Raw genomic sequence first — 20697 nt, 5'->3', positions numbered from 1 at the left:
CCCCCTTCTCTCTCTCCAAGATGGCCGCGCTCTGGTCCACAGCATGCAGGTCAGCTTCATCCACGAGCTGGTGCAGTCCCGGCTGTTCGCCGACGAGAAGCCGCTGCAGGACATGTACAACTGTTTGCGTATCCTTTTTGACTCCTGACCAAGGCGCACTTGAACTGCGGCGAGCTGGGTTTTAACCTTTTCAGGTTCAGAACATGAATGTTATTGGCTTTCAGCAGCGGTTGATATGCCTGTACACAAGGGGACTACACAGCATCCACCCTTCCCAGCAATTCAATCAATACGATCTGGTTGCGATATTGTACAGTGCCAGCTCTTGTTGCACTGCCTGATTTTAGGCTTCCGCCTTTCCGTTTTTTCAAATTTTAGAAACCTAGAAATGCTTTTTGTCCCCCGCTTGCTGAACAACATCACTGTTTGAAGATGTTGGTAGTACTCTTGTGACTGCACAGACCATAATAAGTCCACATCCAATACCAGTGTAGCTAAATAAGAGTTTGGAGTAGAGCTACTCAGGTTGTGTGAAACCAGCCCTTAATGGTGTTTCTGCTCTGGCCTGCACTGATTACCCGTGTCACACTGATGCTGAACACACTGTTAATGTCTCCTGGCAATATCTGTGCTTAATTGATATTTTCTGGAAATGTTTCCAGATTTCAAAAATCAATCAGAATTGTACTGTAGCACACAGTAATTTGCAAAAGCAGTCAAACATTATGTGATGGTTTAGTCTTTGTGAACTTTGATTCTGTGTCATTATCGTGAAGCGGTCTTAGTTTGGTGATGTGACTGCAGTTTTAAAGGTTTAAATGTTTTATGACCAGTTATGAGTTTTTTTTCCCCCCTCAGGCCTGATCTGTAATCACCTTGCATTTGCCAGCTTCGCTCAGCATTTTCTAAACTAGCAGTGGTGGTGGTCTGTGATTTATTTATTTTTTTATTGCACCATTTTAGGGAAGTAGTCCTGATGTTAACATGATGAATTGAGCGTCATCTTGCAAGCGAAACTGTAATCTTGATTTCTTTTTCTTTGCTGGCAAATTAATACTGAAAATGTGGGGAAAGCACATTGCATGATCATGAGCATCATGTCACAGTGTTGCTTTTTGTTTAAAGTGTCGTACTTGAGGCACCTGCTGTCTCGCTGTGAATGCTTAAACTACCCGCAGCTTGGTGCTCAGAAACCTTATCAGATTATTAGCATAACACAGGAAAGCGAAACAGTGGGTGAACCCCCATCAAGGCAGAGAATACTTCAAACTAAACTCTTCAGCTGGCTGATCTGATCTGTCTCGTTTCATAGTTCTGTGGCAGTGCTTGTCATTGTCACATGATTCTTAGCGTTGCTCAGTATTACGATATGGTCTGTTTTTGTGTGTTAAAAATTAAAGATGTGATTTGGTGGCTTAAAGAACGGACCATTTATCCATTTCACCATTCTAATCAATAATCAAAAGATGGTGTTCTTTAATCCTACCCCCTTACACAATCCACACCTCTCCTCATTTATACTGGGTCCCATGCCATCTTGACATGGAGATATGTGAAACTCAATAAAAAGAGCCAAAACAAACTCAATGTCCCCTTTATCTCATTCATTTTCAACCTTTGTTTTATTTTTTTTCTGGGGAAACAGGACTTTGCTGTAGGGATTTGCTTGTCCCATGAAATGGCAGGGTGACGCCTGCTGAGATGCGTGTGTTCTAATTCAGGGGCTGTGCAAGCTCAGCTCTTATTAAAGGCTAAATGATAAAGGCTAATAAATGTTACCAGTTTTCTGCCTGGAGTGGTTAGGCCAGCTCAAATAAGAGTAGCCAGTGTACATAGGGCAGCGTCTGCTGAGAGACTCCTTGACTGAGCAACCTCAGATTCCTTTTGCCTGTCGCTGCAGCTGGAGGTGCTGCACTCCCAGACCCTGATGCTGATCCGTGAGCGCTGGGGCGACCTCGTCCAAGTTGAGCGCTACATCCCCGCAAAGTGCCTCACCCTTGCCGTGTGGAAGTAAGGCCTTAACTCCTTGTGTTCTCAGCCCTTTTCATATTCCTCTTGATCTGCAGGAAAAAAGGTTCATAGCAAGCGTTTTTAAATGTGTTAATACCAGGGGCTGGCACTGTGCATCTTGGATACTCCAAAGGATTAAAGACTTTCAGCCTTGCAGGCTTATTGGGACCTGAAAGAGTAATGTCAGGAATGGAAATGAGACGTTCATTGTAGTTCGGTTTGTATGAACAGCAGGCTCCCATCCAGATTGTACCATTGAAGCAGGAAAATAAGCCACATACAGTAAATGATTTTCCGGTGGGTAGCTGCGTCAGCATGCGTAGGCTGCAAAGGAACAAGTAAAAGGTTTATTCCATGCTGAAAAGAGAAGAAAGAAAACAACGTTTCGGCCTTAGAGCCTTCTTTATTTTGATTATTATGTTATTTTCGCTATCACTGTTTGCTAAAAATAATAAGTTCAAAATATCCAGTATCTGGTACTGACTTAAACAGACGTTTCTTACGATATCTGATATTCAAAAAAGAAATTGTGAAGAAGGAATCAAACTGATCCTTTAGTAAAGGACAACCAAACTACAAGCTCTTTATGTGTGGCTTTTGTTTCACACTTGAGGCTCATCCTTGTGTTTAAGATTAATTGCTGCGGACCACAGTGACCCTGTTCACCCGTGTTGGTCTCCCTGCTTCCAGCCAGCAGGTCCTGGGCAGGAAGACGGGTACTGCATCAGTCCACAAGGTGCACATCAAGATTGACGAGACGGACGGCTCCAAGCCCTTACAGATCTCCCACGAGCCTCTGCTTCCAGCCTGCGACTCCAAACTCATGGAGCGAGCCATGAAGGTAAATGACACGTCTCTCGCTGAAGCCCCCTTCCCTTGAGGCCGCTGGGCACAGACTGGAGAAGCAAGTTTTGTTCCCAGGTTTTATTTTTCCCTGAGCCCCTGGTTGCCAGAACCTGTCTTCTAAATCTAAGCATTGGTGGTCAATACTACTGAAATGGTCTCTGCCTCATGTACTGTTAAAGTCTTAGTAGTTCCTAAATAGTTAAGATTTTTGAATGAGCATCTTTGGAATTTTCCAGGCAATGTGATAGCAGTCTGTGTTTGTGATATGTGGTCTCTGGTCCTATAGATAAGAAGAAAAGTTTCCATGCTCTCCCACCACTCTCAGTGAAACATTAATCCTGTTATCATTATCTGATGTCTTCCTATTTTAGCCCCTTTGTAAAGTGTTTTTCTTTAATTGGAGACCATCCCACAAAGGACCTGTCCCTTCAGGCTTGGTGTTATCTAAAAGTCCTGGGGCTGTGTGTGACTTCTGTTTCTTGCTCCTGCAGATTGATCATCTATCTGTGGAAAAGTTGCTGATAGACAGTGTTCATGCCCGCTCTCATCAAAAATTGCAGGAACTCAAAGCCATTCTTAAGAACTACAACCCCAGCGATAATTGTAAGTGTCACTCCCAGTCCATCCCGAGATTGGTCTGTTTCAGTTATCTCCTATGTAATCATTGGAATGGAGGTTGTACATTTGAGAAAGTAACCATAAGAAGGCAGTTGGGAGTAAATATTAACTCATTGTCCTCCTCTATGCATTATGAAGGTTAAAAAGATGGCCAAAATGCATGCTGTGAGAGGGAGATGTCCAATTCAAATGTGTTTTATAGTGTATACAGTGCACTAATTCATATAGATTACTGTGAAAATCTGCACATACCCCAGATATGGTTTGTATAATTGTTAGATATTGCTGTCATTTATAAAATCTTGTTTTGTTGGCTGCAATGGATCAACCCTGTATACGTGTTAAGGGTTTACACGAAAGAATAGGTAGGACCGAAAACCTGTTGCAATGTGTCATGTAATAATCTATCTGTTAACTCTTCCCGTCTTTGTCCATTTAGCTTTCATAGAAACTGCTCTTCCCACGCTGGTCATCCCAATTCTGGAGCCCTGCGGCCGTTCCGAGTGTCTCCACATATTCGTTGACTTGCATTCCGGAACATTCCAGCCGATGCTTTACGGAACCGGTAGGGAGCGGAATGAAGGACTGCCTTGGAATCATTAGCTCTCCTGAGGCAAACCTTGGCCATTAGCTTTATTTTGTAAAACGTAAAACGTCCTAATGTTATAGCAAATACAGCCGGATAGTAATGTGATTTTTTCTAAAAGAGGTTCTTTAGAGCAAACCATCAGATGGACTAATGGGGAAAGGTTATCTGTTATTGCCAAATGTTCGTTAAGTCACGAATGACATTTCTCAACCCAAAACACTATTATATAAGAAGATATATACTTTTTATATATGTACTTTATGGATCGTTTGCCTTATTGCAGTCAGCACAGTCAATGATAGTTTTTCCTGTACCATTAACATTAATATACAAGCTCTTTATTTCATATGTCATAAATATATTGTTAAAATTCACTAAAGCATTCAAAACACAAACCCCCATAGTAAGCAATTTATTGTGGGGAAAGTCCAGTATTTCTAACTTTGTAGATTCCCTGTTAGCAGGATTTGTTAGTTAAATCAGAAGTCTAGTTAAACCTAGGTTATACCACACTTCATTGTTAATACTTTTTGTCTAAGGGAAATAAGAATTGCTTTTCAAAGCTGTGTGCAGTTCCACTTAAGAAGAAAGAGTTATTTCACGAGATGGGGCCATTCGTCTTTAGGCCTTTTGATGCTTAGTACATAATTGATCAGAGGAACTGATTCAGATGTTCCTTGAGAGAAACCAAGGTACCAGCTTCAGCAACATGGCTGGACTCCTCGTTCCATACTCCCACAAGCCTTTGTGTAAAGACGTGTCCTGTTCTCAGTTTATATAGGCTCAGTATAGACAGTCTCTGCAAACCTTAATATTTTCATCCTAGCAGACCAGGGCCCTTTGGAGACTGCTAAAGGATGAAAAACGGAGTTTAGAAAGTGTGGTGTTCTTGCATACTATTAAAAGGATGCGAGTTCCTGAAGGCCAGCTGTAGCCCATGAATTTTCGGGCAGAGGCCTTTCAATTGAGCGAAATCCAGCCAGTGAAAGCGGCTGTTACCGTGGCTTTGTTGTGCTCCTTGCAGATCAGTCAACACTGGACGAAATGGAGAAGTCCATCAACGACGACATGAAGCGTATCATCCCTTGGCTTCAGCAGCTCAAGTAAGATCTCCTCAGGCTCAGTAGACTGCTTTTAAACTCTAGAGTGAGGTACTTCACCTGTGCTACTTCAGTAACTATGCCCAGCTGTGCAAATGGGGATGAAATGTATGTGGCATTGGATAAAAGCACCAGCCAAGTTTGCGAAAAAATCTAATAAAACAATTACCTAATTATACATTTACCTCTGTTAACAGTATTTCCTTATTATAGCAAGAAGTACATAGCTTTAGCTTTCATGTCAGTTCCTATATCTTGGGTCAGAAATAACCAGTTTGAAGCTTTTGTTTTCATATATACGCCTTTAATGTTGATTACTGCCTACTATGTGATCTGTGTCCTAATTAAGCAAGACATTTCATCTCCACTCATGTTGTAGTTATTTTTCGCAATTGAAAACTTGAGATGCTGCGGTTTTGACGATGGGCTCTGATATGTTAGCTGATCGTTGCAACACTTGGCAATGACAGAAGAGCAAAGAAACTGAAAGCTTGATTATTGAAAGATTGAAGTGCAGAGTCAACGGGTTCAGAGAAGAGGGATCAGCTATGTTGTAGTTACAGCTAAGACTAACCTAAACTGGGAGTGTCCATCGCAGTCAGTGCTGCAGTCTGTCATAAGCAAAGTAGGCAGCAAATCAAGAGGATCTCCATGCCGTTTCATATTTTTTATGTAAAGCCTACATTTCCTACGTGTCAGTGTCCAGAAATGATGTCTGAACACACAAATAAGCAATATAATTGGAGTGAATTTATTTCAGTTTTTTCCATTAAGCAATCCCATCAAGTCGTGTCCCAGTGGCCTCCTACCTCCACAATTCCTAAGGGTATTAGTGAACAGAATTGGCACTAGTTTCCCTGAGCTTATGTAATGACTGTAAGCTGTCATTCAAAACTCTGTGGCTCATGTGGGTGACTGGCTGATGAGGCCATGGGCTGTGAAACATGGTAAAGTGTCAAAGATTGCCTCAGGTCCTGCTTGCCCTTGGTGAAAATGATAGTTCAGGAATCCTTTCAAAGATGGATGAAGTAAAAAAAAAAAGTAAAAAATTGTTGAACTGGAGAAGTACAAAGAGCTTTATGGCCCCAGCAGTCCTACATACAATAACTCCTGTAAGTGGCAGTAAGAAAACAGCATGAAAATATTTTCATTCATTTAAAATTCTAGTGTAGGATGTTTTTAAAAAAATAACAGTTGCTGGAGACGTTAGACGATTTGGGTTGGAGATTGGGGTTTAAGCCAGAATCATCAGCATCTGCAGTGAATATAAAGAGGACCCAATCCCTGTTTTGGAACGGGGGTCCTCGTGATAAAAAATAAATGCCTGAAACATCCAAATTCCCCGAAAGTTTTAATTTCTGCCAGCATAAATTTCTATAGACTCTTGCAATGGTTAGTGAAGCCTAGACATGCACAGCCAGCAGCCCTCCTTTTGAGCAAGGTGACTTCCTGCACAAATGCTGAGTTTCTCCGTTCATATAGAAAATGGCTGAATAGCATCCCTGAGGATTGGAAGGGTCCACTCCGGCAGAGCCTGCACGTTATGAATGTGGTAGTTCAGCCGCTGTATAAGCGGGTTTGAACAGGACTGGGGTGCCTGCAGCAGTGCCTCCTGGGCGCGACGGCTCAAGCTTGGTTGCTCACTGGGTACGATGGCTGTGTTTTTAACCCTGGCTCTGGTGCTCGTGTGCAGGTTCTGGCTGGGGGAGCAGCGCTGCAGGCAGTCCGTCAAACACCTGCCCACCGTGTGCTCCAAAACCCTGCATCTCTCCAACGCCGCCTCCCATCCGGCCGGCAGCCTTTCCAAACACCGCCTCTTCATCCGACTCACGCGCCTCCCGCAGTACTACATCGTAAGTACACCTCCTGCCCTCCGGCGCCGGCACTGGGCACAGCCCATGGGATCGTTACTTAAACAGAAAAGCCGTACTGAAAAGCCAGGCCCTGAAAACATCTTGACTATTTACTGGAAAACGTAATTTAGTGTGCTCTGCAGAGTGTGTTACTCCGGTCTATGAAATATGAGAAACTTACAGAGGATTGTGCTACAGTGTTGTAGAGCTGCCCCTACAGCCAAGCAGTGCTTAATCCTGATCTGCTCTATAGCTGTTGCGGCAGGAATGAGGAATAATATTTTAGGCCTGTGGTCAAGTGTTTCATGCTTGTGTTAATCAAGAGGTGGCAGAGGGGAACTACATCAGCATGGGGGATTCAAAGTAACAGGCAGAGGCCATGCCGAAAAGTGCGAAGAAGCAAACGCGCGGTCATTCAGGGTTGTCCGTCTGCTTCCGTTGTTTCACGCCTCGTTCTGACTTCCTGCTGGCGCTTTCCGCCTTCTCTCTCCAAGCCGAGAGTTTCACCCCTGTGTTGGTCTGAACCGTGACCGCGTTAGCCCCAGCCCATCTGCTCTTCTCCTTCTCCTGCCGCTGTGAAGGTGGCGGAGATGTTCGACGTCCCCGGCTGCCCCACGGAGCTGGAGTACAAGTACTACTTCCTGTCGGTGACCATGCTGGAGGGGGACGAGGGCCCCCCTAGCGCCCAGCTGCTGCAGCAGTTCAAGCCCAACCTGGAGGAGCTGGTCCTGGATGCCACACCAGGACGGGGGGCCAAGTCGGGGACAAAAAGGAAGGTAGGCGACTACACCACAGAGCTCACGCTTCACCTCACGCAGGTCACAAAGCATATGGTGGATGCACAGTGCCTTGGGAAAGTATTCGGCCCCCTTGAACTTTTCAACCTTTTGCCACATTTCAGGCTTCAAACATAAAGATATAAATTTTTTATTTTATGTGAAGAATCACCAACAAGTGGGACACAATTGTGATTACACACAGGTGGATTCTATTTATCACCATCAGTCATTTAGGACAACATTGGATCATTCAGAGATCCTCGCTGAACTTCTGGAGTGAGTTTGCTGCACTGAAAGTAAAGGGGCCGAATAATTTTGCACGCCCCACTTTTCATTTTTTTATTAGTTAAAAAAGTTTCAAAAATCCAATAGATTTCGTTCCACTTCACAATTGTGTCCCACTTGTTGGTGATTCTTCACATAAAATAAAAAATTTATATCTTTATGTTTGAAGCCTGAAATGTGGCAAAAGGTTGAAAAGTTCAAGGGGGCCGAATACTTTCGCAAGGCACTGTAGTATAGGTGTTACGCACTGTGAGCCGTGGCATAGTTTTTCTTCGGCTTTTATCTTGATCTGGAGTGAATTGGGAGAGGTAAATTGCGTAGTATTGCAAACTAACTCTCGCACAAGATTTTATGTAGTATAGTTCCAGTGCACGTAAAATAGAATTAGTGCAAAACAAGATAGGGTGATAACTCCTCATTCATGGATTTGTTCATTTTGCAAATAGCACCACATACACCTAAATGCTGTTGGCACGTGAAAATCTGTGAAGAGTTGTTTTGTTTAGGGTTCTGGACTGCAGTAGGGTTCAGCTTTCATAGGCACAGAGATGTACCCTCGAGCAAGTTGTTTTAATCGGATTACTCCAGGAAACCCAGCTGTGTAAGTGGGTGCCATGATTTGAATGTAAAAGTTGCTAAAAGCATTGGTTAAACTAATAATGATGATCATAATAAATGAATTAATTATTTGTGGTTGAAGTATGTAATACATTGAATTCTTTTCTGTAGTATCTCTAAATTCTTGAGTATTACAGGCAGGTACAGTATATCCGGATTTGTTTTGATGTGGTTTGCTGAGATAGATATTGTTGGCACTTAGGGTTTTAAATGAAAATGAGCCATGTGAAATCTTTTGTTTTTGAAGAGGTGCAGAGAGTCATGCTAAAATGAGTGCACTTGCGTCTGTGGCTCACAGCAGGAGATCTCCACATGGCTGCCTGCTCGGCACATTGATCCCACTGGGGAGGGGTTCTCCCGTCACAGAGCTGCGTCACAGTGTGGAAACAGTGGTGTTTATCTGCTGCTCCTCTGCTAGAATATGAAGGATGCTTAACTGTACAAGATTGGGCCTGGCGCATTTTTTTCTGTCTTAGAAAAAATATGCATTTGTGCTCACTTCTGCAGGTTGGAATGAGCAGGCTTTAACTGCAGGTACATTTGAATACTTTATTCTTAACAAAAGGTTTTAATGAAATTCCACCCCACGTGTTTTATTTATGGAGACAAGCTAAATGAACTGAACCTTTCAGTCTTGAACAGAAACTACAAGAGGACCTGCTTCAAGTACTCAAAATCCCCCAAAGGCACTGAAACTCTTGTCCTTGTGAACAACTTTAAACTGAACAGTGATGAGGCCACAAGTAGAGAGCTACATGAAAGTGAATTTGAAACATGTGAACAAGTGGCACCTATACAGAGTTCTGGGGGTTCAGAGCAAGCTACTTGGCTGTGCTGAAGCTGGGACCTTGATTTCTGCTGGATGAGATCCTTGGATCAATTAGCTCCTAGTGACCAAACAAGTTAGGAACTCATCAGGGTCATCTCTTGTTTGTAACTTTAATGTTCTTTTAAACACATTAAAATGTGGCTAAAATGCACGTGTTGCAAAACAGTCCCAATTGTTTCTGAAAATCGGTTCATAAAACCCTTGTATTTATGCATAGACAGACAAGTAGACAAACATATGTAAAATGTGCTGTAATACGACCAGGTGCAGCAGCTGTGCAGAATGCCCAAGCTGCCTTGTTCGATGTCAGAATGCTCTGTGGTTTCTGTTCATCCTTGATTGCTGTTCTGTGTGATACAGGAAATCTGCTGTTCAGTTGGTTTGAGCTAGATATAACACGCCAGAGAGCTCTGACTGCAGGGCTGGGTCTGAGCTTTTTCAGAGCACGCTGCAAGCGCTTGCCCATCAGGCGGTTGAGGCTGCAACAACTGCCAGAAGGGTAGTTCCTTTAAATCTTTTCGTTCCCAGCCTCGTTGTCATTTCACCCTTGTCACGCTTACTATTTGCGATGAGATAAAGAAATGAGAAATAAGGCGGTAACCCTTATCTTCAATTTGCGTTGACTCTTGCAGTTATCTGGGGACCAGGGCGCCATTGAGCCCAAGAAACCCAAGCGGGCGGGAGAGATGTGTGCGTTCAACAAGGTTCTGGCCCACCTTGTAGCCATGTGCGACACCAACATGCCCTTCATCGGACTCCGCTGTGAGGTGAGGGAACCGCCTGGCCACCGCCTGCAGCAGTGAGGCTGTCCGCTCTTATTGCAGACACCAGCGGGGCTTTTCATTCCTGTGGGCCATGCTTATCACAGATGCAGAGAGCGAAAGTCCAGACATTCGCTGGACACAGAGGAGCGATTCATGTTGTTTATTTTGGCTGATGTAGTATGTTTTAGTTGATCTGTGTTATTTTAATTGACTTAAAGCCAATGCATTAGTACTTTAGCTGTCATACTGTATAAGGGAGAGTTACTTATGACTTTTAACCACACATGCTATATACTGTAGTATGTTATGCAATGGTATAAGGGTGCACTTGGTTATATTTTAATTTGGCTATTTGTGACAGTTTTTTGCACTGAACCCTTGCGAACGTTGAGACCCTTCTGTATTTTATGTTTTCAGAGAAATAAGCTTGTGGCTCTTTTTTATCTTTTTTAGACACGTCTTTTCTTTAATTTGTAACCCTTAAGAGTCATCTTCCATGTTTTTGAAGACTTAATCCTAATTTATTTTACTCATTTTATTTCATACAACCTTACAAGGGCTTCAGCCGTAGAGAGTCCGGGAAGCTCCGTATTGAAATTTGATATTTTCCATGTAATGTTTCCAAAACAGGCTGTACTAATTAAGAATTTGCAAACCTCTCTCTTCATAACTTTTAGGGTGGAGGAATTGGGGGCTGTACATTTCCCAAGGCCTTAATTTTAAGTATTGGCTGTGAGCGCAGCTTCTGAGCTCGTCCTTGCCTTTCTCTTCCAGCTGTCCACCATGGAGATTCCTCACCAGGGAGTGCAGGTTGAAGGGGATGGCTGCAGTCATGCCATTCGCATTCTGAAGTAGGTACTTCCTGTGGAAAAGGGGTCTGTTGTGGCCCAGCTAACGGCTTCACAGTGCGAAGCTGCTTATTGTTGCCTGTTTGATTCTTCAGGGTGTGTTATTTAGAGGACACTGTGCTAGCTTAGTCCTTACTATGCAAGGATTAGTTCATTAGTTGTTTTTTTTGGAGTAACTCCTGTCATTCCAGAAAGTGGTTTTATTGAATTTGTGCAGATTATGTTCGGAAAAGTAAAATGTGCAATTTGGGCTGTGGGGCCAAGGGTTTGATTCAGGACAGCTGAGGTGAGGCTCCGCGGCTGAAATAATGGGTCTGATTTATTTTTTCATTTTAAGTGTGAAATCAAGTTTTCTTGCTTTTCAGCTCTGCCTCGCGGACCTCACTGATAGTAAAAAATAATGATGCCATTACTTATGTTGATGGTTTCTCCATTTTTTTGTGCCTCCCGGACAGCAGATTTAAATGATTCACAGATACACAGATGAATCTCTCTCAGGAAATATGTCCTTTTTGCCTTCGTATGCTCAGGCATTTTTGGACATTTTTTGTTCAAGAGTGCTGGTGATTTCTGTAGCTAGGCTGGTGCGTTTCTGTGGTGCCACTGCAGAAAGCATTGAATCTGAAGAAAGGGACATTTACAGGTTGAGACGTTGAAAAATATTTCCCCAGAGCATGGGGAGACCCGCACTGGATAAGAATCAAGCTACAAATAAGTTCCTCAGTTAATTTAACATTGTTCTTATTTAATATTATCCTTATTAGACCAGCACTGGGTAAGAATCAAGCTACAAGGTAGATCAGTAATGGGTTTACGGTAGGCTGCTGATTTGTCGGTGTCCCTTGAGACAACGGTGCGTCTTGCTGTTCCCTGTCACTCCAGGATCCCCCCCAGTAAAGGCGTGAGCGAGGAGACGCGGAGGGTCCTGGAGCGCTCCCTGCTGGACTGCACGTTCCGCCTGCAGGGCCGGAACAACCGCACCTGGGTGGCAGAGCTGGTCTTCGCCAACTGCCCGCTCACCAGCACCTCCAGCAAGGAGCAAGGTCAGCGCCAGGGCCCCTCCGATCCGGGGATCAGGCTCTTCTCCTGCTTTCCATTTCTACCTCGCAGGAGGCCAGTTCCAGTTCTCCAGGCACGAGATCCTGTGTGCTTTTATTCCACCTTGAACCTAATAGCCTAATTGACAGTAAAAAGTCAAATCACCCCTTTTTTTAAACCAGTGGCAAATTTAAATATTCCCCAAAAAACTCTGCTCAGGCTCTAGAGGATACCATCACGGTGGCGGTGATGTAGAAAAATGTTTTCCGTTTTATAGAGCTTTTTCTTTAGGCTGCAAGGGAACAAATTAAGGTTTATTCCATGCTGAAAAGAGAAGAATGGAAACAACGTTTTGGCTACGGAGCCTTCTTCGGGTGCTTCAAATTCGGGTGTGGCACAGAAGGCTCCACAGACGAAACATTGTTTCATTTCTTCTCTTTTCAGCATGGAATAAACCTATTACTTGTTCTTGCAGTCTAAGCATGCTGATGCAGCTCCCTACTTGAACTGTTTTCTAAAGGCTATTTGGAGGCTCCTAAAGTCACTTATTCTGTGGCCCAGCAATTTTTGTGTGAGGGTGCCAGTGATTTCTGTAGCTAGGCTGGTGTTTCTGTAGTGCCACTGCAGAAAGCATTGAATAAAGGAGCATTTACAGGTTGAGACACAGAAAATATTTCCCCAGAGCATGGGAGACCAGCACTGAGCCCAAGAAACTCAAGCTACAAATAAGTTCCTCCGTTATTTAATTTTATCCTTATTATTTAACACAACATGCAGAGTAAGGGTTCCCTTCCACAAATCTTTACATAACCTGCATTTTGTGTAAGTTGAATGCGACACTTTCTTAGCCATTGCTGAACACGTTTAGAGGCTCACTCTTTGGGATATCGCAGCGATCTTGTCTTGTTTTCCCCAGCTGTGTCAGCAAGTGGAGGAAGGAGGGACAGGAGAGCAGGATTGGGCTGTTACCCACAGGTCTTAAGCTTGCAGTCCTTAAGGTAGAGGAAGGGAACTTCATCCCTTTATATAGGGGGAGAGAAATTAAAAACCAAATGAGAACAAAACTTGTAGCATGTACTTAAAAATATACAGTACAGTAGATAAACATTGAAGAGACAGTTACCTTTTAACAAATTTATACTGTTCATTTCACTGTACTATTCAGTAAATAATTATGGGATTAGATGCACAGTAAATAAAAATTGCCTGGGTGCTTACCTGACCTGATTGCTTTACTTACATTTTTCAGTAAAAAAGTGAGAAAACCTGCGAAGGTTGGCAAGCGAGTGTGAAAAAGAGTGTGGAACGGAGCCCTGGTGGATACTGCATGATGCTCACTCCTCACTCGACACCCATGGAAGGATCTTACTGCTCTCCTCGCTCTTTATAGATCTAATGTCAACTTCCCAAGATCCGAAAGTTTTCTTGAGACCTACCGATCTATCCATCCATTTTTTTTACTGCTTCTTCCAATTAAGGGCGGTGAAGGGAGCTGGAGCCTATCCCGGCAAGCAGCAGGCACAAGGCAGGATATACCCTGGTCAGGAAACCTGTCCATTGCAAGGCAAACGGGCATAGACGCTGAGACGCGCACACAGTTTTCCCAGAAGCCAGTTAACCTGCCAGCATGTTTTTAGACTGTGGGAGGAAACACATTTGAACACAGAACGTACAAACACCCCATGTACTCCAGAATTGATCCCAGGGCTCCCCAGTGCTGTGAATGTATTATGAGACCCATGTGTGGTTTTTGCATATGTTGAGTGTAACCTGGGAAATGAGATGTAGGTAAACAAGGGGGAAAAGGCTATCAGGGTTTAGGGAAAGAATAGTCGTTTCAGAAAGTCAGTGATTTTTTAACTTTCTCAGCAACCGAAAGTCTCTCCTTGAGCTGTTAAGCTGTTTGACTGTTTATTTCTTACCATGCCCTTACTGCTGTGTGCTTGTGGGATTTGTCTCTTGTTTCCATTGCGTAGGATCATGTAAATGAGATGGCTTCTGAAACTCCCCAACAAATAATCTTGGCTGGCTGTACCAGTGGTTATTACTTTTATCAGGGTAGCCCTTTTATAAAGGGAATAGCTAATGCTGGTGAAGTGCAGGTAAGGCAAACTCGGACAAACTGAATCGGTGACTTTAATCTTAGTCTTTTAAAGGTTTTCAAGAGCAGTGCAAGGCATTTTGAAATGTATGAGCAACCAGTTTCAGCATTGCTACTAATGTCCGATCTGTATTTTTCCATAAACTGGTACCAGACCTACGAATTACAGTTCATCCTGTGCATGAAGAATCTTTTTCATTGTGCGTCGATTCATTTTACACGAGTTACAGAGCTGGCTTTCGGAAACCTGTGCTTGTCTATTTATAGCGTCTGGTGTGAGAGTAAAAAGGCAGACTGTTCCTGATTGTACCAACTCATTTGTCTTCAGTGGCTTCCTGCTGGTAATTTAAATCTTTGTGGTTGTGTAGGACCGGGCACAGGAATACAGGGTTATAGAACTGTCCTAATAGTTTATTCCCTCATTTTTAGGAGTAGCTTGGATTGTGATTGGGAATGTTGTTGGAGATAAAAGATGGACATGGAGGATTCTTAGGTCTTTGCAGGCACTGATCTGTGACTCCCTGGGCCATTCCTGTCATCTTCTCCCACCTGGGAGGGTTGTCTTTAGAACTATGTAGTGTCTTTCAGCTAATGGTCCATTGCATGTTAATTGAGCTCTGTCTTTGATCTTTCAGCAGCCTGTGCATTAATTAGTCTTGTTCACCACTGGGATATTTGCAAGTGATTTCAGCAAGGCAGACAGCCTAGAGCTGCAGTTCTCTCCTGTATTAAAGTTGTTAATACAGCTGTTGTTCTGGGTGGGTTTTGAGTATAGGGAGGAAATGTGATCTACCTTCTGTCTCTGGTTGCTTCTGTGATTCCCATGTTTCTTCTCTGGAAGTTGACTCTTTATGTGATTGTTCTACTTAAGTGCAAGTGGAGATATTCTTGCTCAAACCCAGTATCCTGGACTTAACTTTCTTTGCCCTCTAAAATATTGAGCTTTAAGCTGAACGGCTGCAAGAGGGAATGAAAAGCAGGACAGGACTGAGATGTGGCTCAGCTCAAACGCGTGACTTTTGTTTCGGCAGCGTCCACGCGGCACGTTTACCTGACCTACGAGAACCCCCTTTCGGAGCCGGTGGGGGGGCGCAAGGTGGTGGAGATGTTCCTGAATGACTGGTGCAGCATCGCCCAGCTCTACGAGTGCGTCCTGGACTTTGCACGGTCGCTTGGAGGTGAGGAGGGAAATCGCCCTGTTTTTCCAGTTCACCACGTCTTGGAGGGATTTTTCTAGTACGATGGATGACAATGGCGTGATTACTCGGTAACGTCCCGTTTCCAGCATGGCAGAAATTACTGGCATGATATGTAGACCAGTGTGATGAAGAGTGAAGGGACAGAGCACTGGACTGGGCTGGGGGGGGGTGTGACTCTTCAGCTGGTTATCTGGTGATAGCCTTGTGTTTGTATCGAGTGACTGAAGAAACCCTGGAGCTTGGTGATTTGAAAGGGCCCAGCTGTGGGTTGCAGTGAGAGCGGACTTTTCCATCTGAAACACAACTATGATTTCAGCAGAATGCTGAGTTCTTCATTTCTCTCTCCCTCTTAGACATGCCCTCCTATTTAAGCCTGTTCTCTGAAATCCGGCTCTATAATTACCGCAAGCTTGTCCTGGGCTACGGCAGCACTAAAGGAAGCTCAGTAAGTATCACGGAGCCCTTGCTCTGATAACCCCAGGAATTTATGAGCAGTAAAGTGAGCTGTTTAGATCCATTCAAGCTAGTAGAAGAATTCATCTTTGAGCATTTCAGTTTCTAGCTGTAGGCTTTTCTGTCTTGTATCAAAGGCGATTATAAAACCAGCAAAAAATAACGTGTTTGGAATTCTTCTTCTGAATTACAGTCTTACATTCTGTCTTTCATTGTTTGACTGTTTTCAAATATCTTATGTCACATTCCCACAGCTAATTTTCTGTTAGTATTCAACATAAGAAGGAAAATAACCAATGGCCCTGCTAACGGGACACTTAAGTGGCTCTAACTTGTTAATTTTCTCGTAAAATGCAGAATGGAGCCTTGCTGTACAAATGTTATGTTGAGTATAACAAACTTCATATATTTAGTATATTTTGATGTGGAAAGTGTGTTGCTATTTGAAAGTAATGACAGAACGTGTAGTCATGGATAGTTGTGTGGGCATTCTGTCCCATCTTTCTTGGATGGTATCGGACTCTTTGTGGTAATGGGTGCACGCAAGTTTGAGGAGGAAAGGTCAGAATAGCTTCTATGAACGTTTCAGTGTTACTTACATTGTGCTTTGTGGTCCTTTTAAAATCCAGTTCAGTAACTACAGTATGACCACCTGCTCAAAAGGAGTAGGTCAGGACAAGTTAATTGATTCTTGATTAATTAATAATAACTGAGTTTTTATTTTAAATGACTTTCATTCCACTATGTACATATTTGCAACCGCCTAGTCAGTAAACCATTTGTCTTTTAAAAATGTTATGTCTGATTCAGGAATCATTTATTTCTGATCACAGAATTATGATTTCTGTTGTGATCTCTCCCCCCCATTTTTTAGGTCCCATGATTAGTGCTTGAACGTGTAGCTTAGAGCACGTATTTGGTTTTCTGTTATGGTTTTGTGTGCACCGTCATTGTTTTTGAGTTTACAGATTGTTCATCTTTCTTCTTCTCCAGATCACGATTCAGTGGAACTCTGTGACCCAGAAGTTTCACATCTCTCTGGGGACTGTGGGGCCCAACTCAGGCTGCAGTAATTGTCACAATATCATCCTTCATCAGCTTCAGGAAATGTTCAATAAGACACCCAGTGTGGTCCAGCTCCTGCAGGTACAGCCCTGTTCATATCAGAGGAGCTAAGGCTCTTAAAAATGATGTTCCACCATGCTTAGATGGTTATTTATTTTGGGTGATTTGTTCTAACTTACATATATTTGAATATATAATGCTAGTTCTAGAATGTTCTATACTAGTACTACAGTTCTGCAAACAATTAACCATTATTATTATAATTAATTGTTAATTATTAAATATTCACCATATTTCAGGATTCCTGGATTTTTGCATATTTGCCCCCAGTGAATGTTGTTTCAAGTGTTTTCTAGTGACATAATAAGGGAGTCTGAGTGAACGGATAACTCCAAAGTTTTATGCTTGTTTCATTTATTTAATAAAAGAGGTCATCTCAAACGTCCAACAATATCCAGTGTCCTCGTGTGAAAAAGTGAACACACCCCTAGTTCAATCAGTCCAGTTAAAGTGATAGCTAGGTCTAGCTGTGTGAGTACTTCACTTAATAATCAGGGCTGATTTGATCCAGCCCTTTTCTATGAAAAACTAACAAACCTTTGGCCCTTTATATATCTCTAGGACCTACATGAAGCTCAGTGGTGAATTTATGCAAAAAATTTTAAAAAAACATTTTCACAGAAAACCTACAGATTTTAGTCATATAAGATGGCTTGTTTGATCTGCAACTATCCATACCTTAGGATAATTCTTTGATGCACTGTTCTCAACCTTATGAAAGGAAGCCACCTGCTTATGTGTTTTGTAAATGAAACTGGTATTGACAGTTACTTTCATTTAACATCCTTAATAGTTCCTGTCCACTGGGTGACAGGTCTTAGTCCACTGGGTGATTTCTTCCAGTCAGTTGGGTCAGGAGCCAAGGCCAGGCGTCATTGCTTTTCCTATTGTGCAGTGTGTGGGGATCGTCACAATCAGGCCGTGCTCTGGCAGAGGCAGTGAAACAGGTGGTTGCCGATGGATGTCGGAGTCTGCTCACTGTTCTCCCCCCCCCCACTGCTGTGCTGCAGGTGCTGTTTGACACGCAGGGTCCTCTCAATGCCATCAATAAGCTGCCCACTGTGCCCATGCTGGGTCTGACCCAGAGGACCAACACGGCCTACCAGTGCTTCTCCATCCTGCCACAGTCTCCCACGCACATCCGCCTGGCCTTCCGCAACATGTACTGTATCGACATCTACTGCCGCAGCCGAGGCGTGGTGGCCATCCGCGACGGGGCCTACAGCCTCTTTGACAACACCAAGATTGTGGAGGGCTTCTACCCTGCTCCTGGTCTTAAGGTGATGCCTGCTGTGTTTATGTACAAGTGTCTGTTTTGTACCTTATAGTGTTGGTTTCTCTTCCAGAAAAGGTTCCCCTTTGTTTTCTCACAAATTCTCCTTTTTTTTCCGACTGAGATCATTTTCCTTTACCAGGACTGATCCATGGACTGGAAATCCTTATTTTTCCAACCCGGTCCAGGGCTGACTAATCAGCTTATTTAGAAGTTGAGTAAGCATTGCATTAACTGGGTCCTCACTAGTGACTCAACCTGTGAAGGTGCTCCTCCCAAGTGCAGCTTGAGCTCTGTAATCATAGGTTCCAACCCGAGTGACGTAACAAGTCAGCTTTGACCGGGGTTCCCCCAACTGTGGCTCAAACGTGGGCGAGGAGGTGGAGTTTGTCTCTACTGGCCCGTTCTCCCACGTGCGCCTGTGGGGTTCGTAGATGCGAGGAGCAAAGTTAGCTGTTCTGCTTCTTGTGCGTATAGAAAAAAGTTGTCGATTTAAGAATTATGTTTACCGTTAAAGTGAATACTAAAGCATCAGTCATGGAAAGCTTGTTAGCCTTTGCATTAATAAGTGTCTTGAGGAGATTCTCTGGATTTCCAAAACCTAAAATCCATTTTTTTTAGGTCACACACCGATCGCTAATAACATTATTAGTAGCTTGGGTAACTAAAGTGAAATAGAAAGAAAGTGGCATAAATAATAATTGGGGTGCTGTCATTGTGAGTGTGTCTCGTTTTCCCCCTCGAGACCAGTAGCTTGAACTCTCTCCTCTGTGCCTCTCTCCAGACATTCCTGAATATGTTTGTGGACAGTAACCAGGACGCCCGGCGACGGTCCGTCAACGAGGATGACAACCCCCCGTCGCCCGTGGGGGTGGATGTGATGGATGCTCTCATGTCCCAACTGCAGCCTCCTCCAGGCCAGCCCCAGGTGAGGCCCTACAGCTTTGCCCCATTTACATTAAAAATGATTCTATTGAAAATACGCTTTGTCCTCTGTGCTTCTTTTGGAGTATCACTTTGACAGCAATTTGTCAACCCCCCCCCCCCCCGGTCTAACGGCCAGAAGGGGATTAGACCAAACTGGTGAGACGTTTGTTTGCTTGTAAAAACCCTGGGAGGTTGTAACGCCATGAGACCTGGTGGTCTCGTTGTGGAGGTACAACATAAAGCGCAAAAAAAGGAGACAAATGCAGCAGCATCTGAAACACTCAGGCTTTGTGGAAGGCATTCTCTTATACAGAAGACTTATACAGAAGACTGTGCCATGGGCCTGCAGTGGAACAATGTGTCTGGGGGTTCTCTTTACGGCTGTCTGTTTTTTAAGGTAGACAGCCCAGAAATGTAAGTCTTAAATCAGTGAAGCAATCTAAGCTAAGCTTGTGTCGCTGTCTTCCTTTTCTCCCCCCGGTGTTCAGCCATTTGGGAAGCAGGCAGGTGGGACAGGAGTCTACCCCATAACGTCGCCCCCCACCTCCTACCACACAGGAGTGACCCCCTCGCCTTCCATGATGCCTACGCAGTCCCCAGGTAAACTCCCCCCCCCCCCCGGTCAGTTTACTCTTTCTGCAATACGGTAGCTGCTTGCTGGTCAAAAACCATAGCCCCCACATGAGCCGAGAACCATATGCTTGGCTGCAGCGCACCTGCTGTTTGTATGAAGCGAAGCCACGCCGCGATTTCCAGGATGCGTTCTAGCGAGTACGGAATCCTCACCTCGTGAGAGGCATACTTTCGGTCTCGCCATCCCCATCCCAGACATCCCGCCATCAGCTCGGAGCCACCCGCCTAGCCGCTGTGTTTGACGTGACTTTGCACGCTGGTGTCTGACGAGCCGACTGGTTGATTGTGTGCAGGGACCATCCACGCCGCCAGCTCCCCGAGCGGCGCGCTGCGGGCCCCTTCGCCGGCATCGTTTGGCCCCACCCCGTCTCCCTCCTCTCTGGGGATTTCAATGGGGCAGACGTCCAACTTTGCCAGCCCGCACGGTAAGTGGAAGTGAAGGCGAGGCCCGCAGGACACGGTACATGATTCTGCACCGCATACAGCTTCTCAGTGGTGCTTTTTAAAGCGCGCCGCTGAACGGTAGTTGAACTTGCGATCTCTCTGCTTATGCTTCCCAGTGAATGAAAATCAAGGACATCGATTTCCAACCAGCCTTTACCCCCATCTTTTTGGTTACAAAATGTGCCTGAAACTTTCTGAAATACTTTTTCATCATATTCTGGTCTTTCATGACAAGTATTTTAATTCATTTTGTTATATTCTAATATGTCGCGCAAACTTAATTTCTGCTCTTTGTTTCAACAAAGGGTGGTTGCCATTTTTTTTAGTGGAAATGTTCGGCATAAATTGATGCTGCAGGAAATTTG

The 20697-nt window shown here is 44.0% G+C and overlaps 1 protein-coding gene across 2 annotated transcripts in view; it reads left to right on the top strand.

Annotated features, from left to right (window-relative positions):
• med14 (mediator complex subunit 14) overlaps positions 1–20697 on the top strand; it is a 40444-nt gene that overhangs the window by 11300 nt on the left and 8447 nt on the right. The window contains exons 7-24 of one of the 2 annotated variants that reach the window (XM_088604995.1): positions 21–128; positions 1878–2010; positions 2701–2851; positions 3348–3459; positions 3914–4039; positions 5088–5166; positions 6857–7016; positions 7598–7792; positions 10160–10294; positions 11066–11142; positions 12022–12182; positions 15310–15456; positions 15831–15922; positions 16924–17076; positions 18066–18335; positions 19113–19256; positions 19744–19855; positions 20182–20313. In XM_088604995.1, coding sequence (XP_088461121.1) covers positions 21–128; positions 1878–2010; positions 2701–2851; positions 3348–3459; positions 3914–4039; positions 5088–5166; positions 6857–7016; positions 7598–7792; positions 10160–10294; positions 11066–11142; positions 12022–12182; positions 15310–15456; positions 15831–15922; positions 16924–17076; positions 18066–18335; positions 19113–19256; positions 19744–19855; positions 20182–20313 — 2487 coding nt within the window. The remainder of the gene's footprint in view (positions 1–20; positions 129–1877; positions 2011–2700; positions 2852–3347; positions 3460–3913; positions 4040–5087; positions 5167–6856; positions 7017–7597; positions 7793–10159; positions 10295–11065; positions 11143–12021; positions 12183–15309; positions 15457–15830; positions 15923–16923; positions 17077–18065; positions 18336–19112; positions 19257–19743; positions 19856–20181; positions 20314–20697) is intronic. The other variant, XM_088605004.1, reaches the window with a different exon arrangement.

This window comes from Lepisosteus platostomus, chromosome 2 (assembly GCF_059453375.1).
Source record: "Lepisosteus platostomus isolate fLepPlt1 chromosome 2, fLepPlt1.hap1, whole genome shotgun sequence".
Taxonomy (NCBI): Eukaryota; Metazoa; Chordata; class Actinopteri; order Semionotiformes; family Lepisosteidae; genus Lepisosteus; species Lepisosteus platostomus.
This window is presented reverse-complemented; position numbering and strand designations above follow the sequence as displayed.